Source organism: Leptodactylus fuscus, chromosome 6 (assembly GCF_031893055.1).
Source record: "Leptodactylus fuscus isolate aLepFus1 chromosome 6, aLepFus1.hap2, whole genome shotgun sequence".
Taxonomy (NCBI): domain Eukaryota; kingdom Metazoa; phylum Chordata; class Amphibia; order Anura; family Leptodactylidae; genus Leptodactylus; species Leptodactylus fuscus.
In genome coordinates this window covers 55102538-55114379 of record NC_134270.1, presented here as the reverse complement: position 1 = coordinate 55114379, position 11842 = coordinate 55102538, and the positions used below count along the sequence as shown (strand labels likewise).

At 43.4% G+C, this 11842-nt stretch overlaps 1 protein-coding gene across 3 annotated transcripts; it reads left to right on the top strand.

The window, feature by feature from the left end:
* Nucleotides 1-323: 323 nt before the first annotated feature.
* LOC142210671 (F-box only protein 2-like) lies at nucleotides 324-10604 on the top strand. Of its 3 annotated transcripts, none has more exons than XM_075279993.1 (7): nucleotides 351-382; nucleotides 2253-2297; nucleotides 2640-2715; nucleotides 5485-5590; nucleotides 5905-5997; nucleotides 9466-9598; nucleotides 10449-10604. In XM_075279993.1, exons 3-7 carry the CDS (start codon nucleotides 2682-2684, stop codon nucleotides 10581-10583), a joined length of 501 nt encoding a protein of 166 aa, XP_075136094.1. In that variant the 5' UTR covers nucleotides 351-382; nucleotides 2253-2297; nucleotides 2640-2681; the 3' UTR covers nucleotides 10584-10604. The 3 variants fall into 3 exon arrangements, with proteins under 3 accessions (XP_075136093.1, XP_075136094.1, XP_075136092.1); XM_075279991.1 differs by having other exon boundaries at nucleotides 351-386; XM_075279992.1 differs by lacking the exon at nucleotides 2253-2297 and having other exon boundaries at nucleotides 324-386.
* The last annotated feature ends 1238 nt before the right edge of the window (nucleotides 10605-11842 follow it).

Here is an 11842-nt window from a genome sequence, read left to right as displayed (position 1 = left end):
GTACAGATGAAAATAAGAAACTTTGTAATATATCTTATTAAAGAAATGTTTTCTTCTCCACTTTTCAGGCAGTTACTTTCTCCACATTAGTCTATGACGAGAGGAAGGAGGTTATAAAAAACACTCAAATAATTGCTGCTGTCACACTTTGCTATTGTTTGCTTTTTAAACAAATCTTGGTTACAGATTAGCACACAGATTGGGGCAATAATGCAAAGATATTGGCTGTAGAATGAAACAGGGATGGGATTGGCTACTTATTGTGTAATGATAAGGGACACGGAAACTGTAGAGTAGAAAAGTACCAGTCCTGTGAAAACTCCACAGAGTTCAGTTCCTTACTGCCTTCATCTCAACTTCTGTATACTAGTCAGCTGCTTAAGTAGGTAAGTAGAGCTTGCAGTGTGAATAGGATTGCAAATTGTATAGTCTGTTTAATCAGTGTTTGTGCTCATGCAGCAGAGCTAAATTTGTCATTTTATTTTTTTTTACATAACTAAGTTTTTAATCCCTCTTCTAAGAGCTATACATTTTTAATTTTTCTGTCAATATACCTTTATGAGAGCTTATTTTTTGTGGACCAAGTTGCATTTACTAATGACACCATTTAATGTACTATATCATGTAATAAGAAACTTTTAAAAACTGTTTGTAGGATGGTATGTAAGAAAATTCAATGCCACAATATAAAAGATACTACATACCACATATTTACATATATACATCTTAGGAGTATGTACAGTATTTTTTTTTTTTTTTAACCCAGCATGCCTTAGTTATAGTATTTCTTTTGGTATTTATAGTTACATATTAAATGAGGTTGGATGAAGACACAGGGCCATCAAGTCCAACCTATAACCCCACAGTGTTGATTCAGGGGAAGGCAAAAAAAACCCAAACCCATGAGGCTTATACCGCTTATACCAAGAGCCCCATATCAGGGGGAAAAAATCCTTCCAGACTCCATTCTGGCAGTCAGTACAAAACCCTGAATCAACTTATCCTTACAATCATCTGAAAATGTATTATGTTATAGTCACTATTACCTAGATGTCCCCCCAAACTCCTCTTTTGACAATGTGTCAGGTTCGTTTTTTTAGGTCTAACTCTGCCTCGCCTGTTGTTGGGTCTGCACTAGTTGTGATAGGTAATTGTCTTTTATTACTGGCAATAACCTGTTCCCTTTGTTGGATCTGCAGGTTTCTAACACTCAGATAAAGGGGCTCTATTATTGGAAATGTCATTTTTAGATAAGCACATCCTTGCATAGTCTTTAGAAAGGCTATTTCACACCTACCTTTAGTATGTAAATTGCCTCAGTAGATTTTGAATAACTTTGTTTTGATTGATATGCTAATGAGCTTAGACCATGCACCGGAAGTGTCTGTGTGCACTGTGCTCTATGTGTATGCACAGCAGAGATGAGTCATCAGCAAAGCAGCCGCTGCTGTACATACACATAGAGCAGACAGTGCACACAGACACTTCCGGTGCATGGTCTAAGCTCATTAGCATATGAATAAAAACAGACTTATTCAAAATCCTCCCTTAATTTCCGCCAATATGGATTCCACACAGTCATTTTTCTTCCAGATGTCCTCCTGCAGGACTGGCTTAAAGAGGACCTTTCATGTCCTCAGGTACATGTGGTTTTATCTACCGCTAGAAAACCTACAGTGGGCTGAATTGCACTGTCAGCTTTCCTGTTATGTGTGGAGAAGGGTGTTCGCTGTCAGAAGGGCATTCCTGACAGTGTAGCTGGGAACGCCCCTCTTGACTCTGTCCGTAGCACTATACTGTCAGAGGGGGCGTTCCTTACCGCCCAGCCATGACGCTCCTCACCACTCAGCATCATGGCTGGGAGGTAAGGCATGCCCCCTCTGACAGTATAGCGCTACGGATAGACTGTCAGGAGAGGCGTTCCCAGCTAGACTGTCAGGAACACCCTTCTGACAGTGAAGAACTATTGTTAAATGTAGCAATATCCCTTCTACCAAGGCAGATAAAGGGATAGCCAACCGTGCACTCAATTCAGCGCACTGTTGGCTTTCTAGCGGTATATTAAACCGCAAGTGCCCAAGGACATGAAAGGTCCTCTTTAAGGCAGTATTTTACATAAAAGAAACCCCTCCCCCTTTCCTACTGGTACGCTCCTTTCTAAATATACTGTATCCCTGTATATTTACTGCATAGACATAGCTACAGTACAGCCATGTCTCACTTATCCCCATTATATTATGTTTTTCTTCCAGCATTATCATTTCTAATTCCTCCATTTTGTTAGTGAAACTTCTGGCGTAAGTATACATACATTTCATGGATCTATCTTTATACCTACTCTCCTACTGACTGTTCTCACCCCACACCCTGATCCAACCACAACCACAGTTACATTATTGGCTTGTCTGTATTCAACACTCCCATAGTAGTAAATTTATAAAGTTGCATATGTACAGCCGCCACTGCTTCAATCCATTTTGGAGCTAGGTGACTAAGGTGAGGGTCTCACAGGTGAGGCCTGCATCTATCAGACATCTATGGCATATTCTATGGAAGTACTACTGTATAAATGTCTAAGATAAGAATATTGTTTAAAGTGTTAAAATATTAACCTTTTCCTTTCAAACTGCTCCATGTAGATAAAGCGTCAGCAGACACTGTATACAAAAAAAAAGTGAAAAATGAAAAATCTCATCAAAAACCCATGCGGACAAGGTAAATATAGTACAAATGAATAAAGAGTGCTAAACAAGTCACACTTTTCTTAATCTGAAAATTCACTTCTAGGTCATGACACTGTCCGTATATACCTACAGTATGTATATAGCCACTTAACAGATGCTTTACTTATCCTATACAGATGTTAAGTTACATCCTGTTACATTTTTAAGTCAAATCCAAAGCTGCATACACTATGCTGACACCTCTTGGTCCTGAAGCAGTGTCCCAGTAGGTGACTGCTAAAGGACATACAAGTATGTAAAAATGTATGCTGTCAGAACCAGAGGAAAACTAACTGTTAATAGAAACCCAAGTTCACCTGTTTCCGCCAAAAAAAAATGCGGAGAGAAAATATCTGTTTACTAGATATTTCCCATTCCTTTTGTAGTCATTCTTGGCTCAAAAAACTGCATCAAAATTTGCAACAAAAAAAAGCTGTGTTTCCGCAGCATGGGGCCTTAGCTTTAAACATTAGAGATGAGCGAACAGTGTTCTATCGAACACATGTTCGATCGGATATCAGGGTGTTCGCCATGTTCGAATCGAATCGAACACCGCGTGGTAAAGTGCGCCAAAATTCGATTCCCCTCCCACCTTCCCTGGCGCCTTTTTTGCACCAATAACAGCGCAGGGGAGGTGGGACAGGAACTACGACACCGGGGGCATTGAAAAAAATTGGAAAAAGTCATTGGCTGCCGAAATCAGGTGACCTCCATTTTAGACGAATAGTGGATTTCAAATCCGGGTCATATGAGAATGTGAACTTTGTGACTATGAGACAGGGATAGCTGTACAGGCAGGGATAGCTAGGGATAACCTTTATTTAGGGGGGAATGTTATTAAAAATAACTTTTTGGGGCTCTATCGGGTGTGTAATTGTGATTTTTGTGAGATAAACTTTTTCCCATAGGGATGCATTGGCCAGCGCTGATTGGCCGAATTCCGTACTTTGGCCAATCAGCGCTGGCTCTGCTGGAGGAGGCGGAGTCTAAGATCGCTCCACACCAGTCTCCATTCTGGTCCGACCTTAGACTCCGCCTCCTCCAGCAGAGCCAGCGCTGATTGGCCGAATTCCGTACTCTGGCCAATCAGTGCTGGCCAATGCATTGTATTGGCGTGATGAAGCAGTGCTGAATGTGTGTGTTTAGCTCAACTACACCGGTGGAGTAGTTGAGCTAAGCACACAGATTCAGCTCTGCTTCAATCAGCGCTGGCCAATGCATTCTATTAGCTTGATGAAGCAGAGTGTGCACAAGGGTTCAAGCACACCCTCGGCTCTGATGTAGCAGAGCCGAGGCTGCACAAGGGTTCAAGCGCACCCTCGGCTCTGATGTAGCAGAGCCGAGGCTGCACAAGGGTTCAAGCGCACCCTCGGCTCTGATGTAGCAGAGCCGAGGCTGCACAAGGGTTCAAGTGCACCCTCGGCTCTGCTACATCAGAGCCGAGGGTGCGCTTGAACCCTTGTGCAGCCTCGGCTCTGCTACATCAGAGCCGAGGGTGCACTTGAACCCTTGTGCACACTCTGCTTCATCAAGCTAATAGAATGCATTTGCCAGCGCTGATTGAAGCAGAGCTGAATCTGTGTGCTTAGCTCAACTACTCCACCGGTGTAGTTGAGCTAAACACACACATTCAGCACTGCTTCATCACGCCAATACAATGCATTAGCCAGTGCTGATTGGCCAGAGTACGGAATTCGGCCAATCAGCGCTGGCTCTGCTGGAGGAGGCGGAGTCTAAGGTCGGACCAGAATGGAGACTGGTGTGGAGTGATCTTAGACTCCGCCTCCTCCAGCAGAGCCAGCGCTGATTGGTCGAGTTCCGTACTCTGGCCAATCAGCGCTGGCCAATGCATTCTATTAGCGTGAACTGAGTTTGCACAGGGGTTCTAGTGCACCCTCGGCTCTGCTACATCAGATTGCTACATCTGATGTAGCAGTGCCGAGTGTGCATCAGATGTGTAGTTGAGCAGAACTGGCTCAGCACTGCTAAGTCTCTGCATTCACATAGGAATGCATTGGCCAGCCTTCGGCTAATCAGCGCTGGCTCTGCCGGAGGAGACGGAGTCTAAGGTCAGACCTGAATGGAAACTGGTGTGGAGCGATCTTAGACTCCGCCTCCTCCAGCAGAGCCAGCGCTGATTGGTCGAGTTCCGTACTCTGGCCAATCAGCACTGGCCAATGCATTTCTATAGGGAAAAGTTAGCTTGTGAAAATCGCAAACTGACAGGGATTTCCATGAAATAAAGTGACTTTTATGCCCCCAGACATGCTTCCCCTGCTGTCCCAGTGTCATTCCAGGGTGTTGGTATCATTTCCTGGGGTGTCATAGTGGACTTGGTGACCCTCCAGACACGGATTTGGGTTTCCCCCTTAACGAGTATATGTTCCCCATAGACTATAATGGGGTTCGAAACCCATTCGAACACTCGAACAGTGAGCGGCTGTTCGAATCGAATTTCGAACCTCGAACATTTTAGTGTTCGCTCATCTCTATTAAACATGTATTTACTATGATGCCTGAAAGAGAAGCTGAGATGGTGTTTGGTGGAGGTCATTAAATTGTGAAGTTGCTTTAGCAGCCCCATTGCTACCTGTGACACAGAAGGTGAAGAAGAAACTTTGATAGTTATAACAACTGTGAGGAGTTCAACAAACCACATCCTATATCTCAGCTTCCTGGACTCCTGTGGTTGTGGAGTGGATGGCGTCATGCTTAACACACTATAATCACTATATTGTACATTTTTTATTCTCTGGTACAGAATGTCTTAATCATTGGATTGAAATTGAGAATGGAGGAGATGGATGGCATGTGGAAGAAATCCAGGGATATCCATTTAATATGAAGTTCTTTGCTTCATCTTTTACGTAAGTGAAACACAAATAGAATAAATTATGATTATCCTTACTACTGTACACTGTAACACAGTGCTATGGTGAGGTAGCAATTGCTAATACAAACCTCAGATTTTATGAAACAGAAGGTGTGCATATTATTACATATGACCCCCTACAGGATAATACTAACAGCATTAATGCACTTTGATCTACATTGATCGCAAAGTAAAACAATCATGGCCTGTAAAGTCTCCATAAACCCTGGATTATGTCCAAGACTTGATGGAGATGGGGACGACAAAAATGTACCCATAAAATTCACATGTATAATCTTATCTCTTCAGATGGTGCTGTAAATCCCAAGTGATTGATCTCCTTAAGGAAGGATATACCACAGAAGTGCTGGATGCCCAACCCAAGATAGTGGTCAGCGACTGGTGAGATGATTTGTGTGTAGCGGCCCTTCCACACAGTATAATGGCCCATAATGGCCCTTCCACACAGTATAATGTCCCTTAGCGCCCCTTCCACACAGTATAATTTCCCAGAGTAGCCCGTACAATGTTTGTTACAAATATAGCTTATAGAAATAGAAGTTTTTGAGGTTCACCACCACAAACTATTACACTCTGGGGTTCAAAAAGACGCAGGAGTATATTGATTGGGGGCCCAGGGGAGGTTAAAAAACATAAAAACCAATGTTACTTTTTCTGGGATCCAGATGCTGTGTTCGGTCCTCTTTAATGACATCACAGGGTTGCCCTGGTGTGATTATGCATAATGACGCCGGCCTTACCCACGCAACATCACTAAAGTGGGCCGAAGACAGTAGTGAGTCACACCGGAGTCCAGGAGAGGAACGTAACAATGTCTTTTGTTATGTTTATCACTCTTCTGGGTCTCCGATCATTTTACTCAAGGGTCTGAAGAGACCCCGGAGTATGATAGCAGTTTCAGTTTGGACCGTGAAGCAAACCTCGCAAGACAAATCTTGCAAGGTTTGCCCAACAAATACTCTTGTTGTGAGCCCGTGGCCTTACTTACGACTCCTGCTCACAGTCGTCTCCACTTCCCATGTCACATGACCATGAGCAGGAACGGCGATCAGTAAGTAAATGGGACCCGTCACCTGCTGGAGTTATTCCTATTTTAGAAAAACAAAAAACAAACAAACAAAAAAACAGCAGGGGCCCACCAAGTCCCCTAAGGTGGTGGGCCCTGTAGCAACCACTACGGCTGCTACTGCGGTAGTTAAGCCACTGCCAAGATCAACAGACATGGCTATGGGTAAACGTATGGTAGCTGGTGGTAGCAAAGTCTATTCAAAAACACTTCGCACTGTGGGATTTTTTTCACACTTTTTAAATGTAACTTTTAATGAGTGAACAAGTTTTTTTTTTTTTTTTAAATGTAGATTGTGAGCCCACATAGAGCTCACAATGTACATTTTTCCCTATCAGTATGTCTTTTTGAAATATGGGATGGAAATCCATGCAAACACGGGGAGAACATACAAACTCCTTGCAGATGGTTTTTTGCCCTTGGTGGGAGTTGAACACCAGGACTCCAGCGCTGCAAGGCTGCAGTGCTAACCACTGAGCCACCGTGTGGTCCCTGAGTGAACGAGTTTAAGCAGCAAAGACTTAATTAGAACACAGAGAAACACTGATCATACTAGCGTTAGTGTACTTAGTGTAATACCGCACTATTACAGGGGTATGCAACTAATGTTAACATTTCACTTACTACACACACAGACCCAGATTCGCTATTGTGGTTACAACTGGACACTGGCTTAAACATGGTGCGTCTTTGGCGCAATGTGGCAAATCTAGTTTTTTACTTGCTATACAAGTGGGCGTGGATTTTTTGTAGAAAAAGTGGACATGGCTTAAATGTGTCAAAAATGGCCCAAAATTATATTGTAAAATTCTGGCTCAAATAAAGCCAACTAAACGATGGTATAAACTCAGACTAGACAATGTAAAGGAGATTTATCATCCAGCACCAACCATTGTAATAAATCTGGCATATTTTCAGACATCCTAAGTTTGCATTCTCCAGCTATTAGTCTATATGGCAGTAGTCTGTCTGAGACCCTATCTCTCAGCATAAAATGGAAAACTATTCCTGCCTGGGGTTTTTTATACTGCAAATGTCTCATTAGTGACCTTAGGTCTATAGCCCTTCATAATTCGCTATCCCTGTCATAAGGACTGCTTACAAAGCATTATGGGTGAGCCTGCCTGGTCTCTGAGTTCCTGTGATCCCTTTCTCCATGCCTTTTACATGGAATACCTCCCAACTTTCAAAGGACAGAAAGAGGGACAGAATGTATGGTATGCTGTGCTTCGCAGCAGAATTTAGTCCCACCCTCTTGCAACTTGACTGCCGTCTATTCCCCTCCATTTAATAATAATAATAATAATAATAATAATAATGCATTTTATTTATATAGCACCAACATATTCCACAGAACTTTGCAAAATGTAGGGTTCGAGTACAGACAAAAAAAAAAAAACATTACAAAAAAATACTCAATTCACACAATGGGACTGCGGTCCATGTTCGCAAGAGCTTACAATCTATGAGGTAGAGGGGGTGACATTTCTTTTTGTGCTCTCAAACCGCATAATGCCCTTACAGTCGCCCTATCATGATATGCCCCCACATTAATAATGTCCTTCGCCAGTTTTCCTCACAGGATAATGTCCCCCCCAATTGCCCCCAAGGTATAATGTCTGCCTCCAGCTGCCCCCAGTTTAATGTCCCCCTCCCACTATCTCCACAGTATAATGTCCCTCTCCTGCTGCTCCCACAGTTTAATGTCCCTCTCAGCTACCCCCACAGTTTAATGTCCCCCTATCTGCCCCTACAGTATGTCTGCCCCCAGTTTAACCCCTTCCCGACATGCGCCGTAATAGTACGGCGTATGTCGGGTCTGTAACTATGGCGACCACCCGGGAGCCGGGCGGCCACCATAGCCGCCGGTTGTCTACTGTTTTAAGCAGTAGACAACCGGCTCTAATGCCTCCGATCGGTCCCCGGACCGATCGGAGGCATTAACCCCTCCGGCGCCACGGTCAAAGGCGCCGGAGGTGCCGTTTTCCTGGCGGCGCATGGGCGCCGCCATTTTGCCCGGGATCGCCGGCTCCTGGAGCATGCTCCAGGGCCGACGTCACGTTGCCATGACAGCCGGGAGCTTTTACAAGGCTCCCAAGCTTGTCTGCAAATTCTCTCTTTTGCAGGCTGGTCTATGCAGCCTGCAAAAGAAAGGATGATTTTTTTGCAATGCATTGCAATGCATTAGCATTGTAATGCATTGCATTAGTGATCAGACCCCCTGGGGTTCAACACCCCTAGGGGGTCTAATAAATGCAAACAAAAAAAAAGTTAAAAAAAAATATATAAAAATATAAAAAGTATTAAAGGTTCAAATCACCCCCCTTTCCCTAGAACACATATAAAAGTAGTTAAAAACTGAAACATATACGTTAGGTATCCCCGCGTCCGAAATCGCCCGCTCTACAAATCTATAAAACTATTTTTCCTGTTCGGTAAACGCCTGCTTCACCATTGTATTCAGCTCATCTGTGTCCTCCGGACATGGAAGTGTTGAAACCAAGACATATTTCCCACCAACTGGTACTATGGGACAGGACCCAGAAATCAGGACTCTCCTTCTGAAATCAGCACAATTGGGAAGTATGACATGGTGGCTGCTATTTAATCAGTTCACATGAATTGAATAGCAAAGTGTTCAGAGTCAATAACATTTTCAAAAAGTTGGAACAAACCAGTTCACTCATCTCTAATAACTAAGCAGATCTGCTGTTCACAAGTTAAGGAAAGATGTGTGTTTTGTGTGTAATGGTGGTCATATATTAGAGTCCTTTTGTTTGTAGGTACTCCACACGGACTGACAGTGGATGTTCATATGAGCTGAAAGTGCAGCTGATGTCTTGTAGCCATGATGTCATCAGTGAATACTACATCAAGTACAATTCTATCCCTAAAACGGACAGCACCTGGAACCAGGTGAGACAAGAGCTGACCATACAGAAGCAGCAGGAGAGACTGACATATTACGCATGTTCGGGGTTTGGCTTTTTTGGAATCTTTTTATTTAGACAATTTGTGTGAATTGCCACAAAGACTCAGCAGCACATGGAGAGTGTATAGTGCGTGGTTTGTAAAACAGTATCAACATAATAGGCTTAAAAGGATATTCCGGTATCCTAAACTTGCTAATTTTGGGGGTATGAGCCCACCTCCCAACTTTTAAAGTACAGAAAAGGGACAAAATGTGGGCACGTTATGGTAAATTTAGCTCCACCCATTTCTTAATTGACCCCACCTACTTCCATCGATTTCTCTTTGGGTATATCCTGCACCCCACATCTCCCCTTACCCCACATTACACCCATCCACCCCTTATCTCCCCCCCCCTCAGTACACCTTGCATCCCACACCTCCCCCCCCCCAAACACAGTCCATCTTGCACCCCACATTTTACTCCACCCCACAGACACAGTCCTCCCTGCACCCCACATCTCTCCATCTTCCTCCACTGCGAGGGATACAACTTTTCTTCATGTGGAAGTGGATAGTAATCTGATGTGGAAGACCACCTCAATTTCCCCTACATTGCGTGATGCCATGCCAAATCCATCTAGAGTAAACACAACTGGGTGAGAGGAGAGGGGAGGAGAGGAAGAGGGAATGAAGCTGCAGATTATCTCCCTGTATGAGATGCATAATGTGAGAGGGGAGAAGGAGCATTAGAAGTAAGACATCTCTTTCATTGGACTCTTACACTCTGGTGTTGCTTTAACTGTTCCTGACACTTGGATGGACACAGTGATCACTGACTCTTATTATCCAACAGGTCAGTCATACCTTCCTGAAATACGGCCCTGGTGTGCGTTTCATAAAGTTTACACATGGAGGAAAAGACACAACCTTCTGGAAGGGCTGGTATGGCGTCCGGGTGACCAACAGCAGTGTGAAAATCATACCCTAGAAACCGAAAATGAATGGAAATGTTATGGTTGTGTCATATGACCAGTCCTTTATATTTCAATGTAGTCCAATAAAATGATTGGAGCAAGATTCAGATTATACAAGTGATTTATTGACCCAGACACAGTAAGATGCTGCATGGGAGAGTTATAGGGGTATCACAGGGGCAGTGAGGAATTGCATCATGTAAATGTCAGTGAAGCTCTTGTCAATGTGCAAGCTGTATCAGAAGCCGAGAGCTTCGAAACGTTATAATTTGTCATGATTATGACTTAGCCATTAAAAAAGAAAAGGTATCATCTACTGAAGACTGTTTAATATGCAGATCTGTGCAATATTGGTTGAGATATTTTTAGAATTTACAAGGGCTGTCTCACATTAAAATTCTACTTTTCAAGCTGAGTTGGGTGAGTAAGTACCCATCAAGTAGTGGGACAAAGTGTTTTGGTGCCAAAGACAACGGCTAAAAAATGTGTCCACCCACAGATTAATGGAAACCCAAAAGGTGTTTTTCCATGCTAAACAGGTTCCAGCATGTGTACAGCTTGGTATTCACTATCTGGATCCGACATGCTTGCCACTGCCCCATCAGGGACTCTGTCATCTGCTGCCTGAGGCGAGATACTCATCTCTTTCCTCATGGCAGATGTGGCCCTGGCTGCAGGAATCATGTAATCACTAGGAGCCATGTCTGAACTGTAGAGTGGATGGTTAAGCACCATGAAGATGCATTCCCTGACAGCAGCTTGTGTTTTGCAAGACTTGTGAACTGGTGCATTGTCGTGAAGCAGCAACACACCTGCCTGCAACTTCCCATGGCGATTCTCTTTGCTTGCCTTTGTAATGCCTTCATTCTTGAAACAGCATCAAAGTGAGCAGGCAGACATTTTTAACCAAGTGTAACAAGTATTTTAAAGCAACTGTGTCATGAATACTACACTACCAAGACACAAAGAGGGCAGCCATGTATCATATTCATTTCAGTTTGTGCTGAATAAGATAAGATAATCCTTTAATAGACCCACCGTGGGGAAATTTCAGTGTGTTATAGCAGCATGATAATATGGATACAGGATAATAAACAGTAATATATTACAGAAGGAGACACACATAAGCTCAGAATAGCAGATAAAAGAAAAATACTGGGAATTAATAGCAACTAAAGAAAAAAGAAAGAAGACTTCAGGATCATTTAGCTCTTTCTCATCGCTTGGTCTGATGTAGATTATGTAGCCTGCCCGCGGTTGGGAGGATGGACCT

What these genes read in the sequence shown, in the direction of transcription:
- LOC142210671 (XM_075279992.1), top strand. Translation starts at nt 2,682, where the DNA reads ATGAAAAATCTCATCAAAAACCCATGCGGACAAG. An exon ending in AAGATAGTGGTCAGCGACTG is followed by an intron (nt 5,998 to 9,465) that starts GTGAGATGATTT and finishes TTTTGTTTGTAG; the next exon opens with GTACTCCACACGGACTGACA. An exon ending in CGGACAGCACCTGGAACCAG is followed by an intron (nt 9,599 to 10,448) that starts GTGAGACAAGAG and finishes ATTATCCAACAG; the next exon opens with GTCAGTCATACCTTCCTGAA.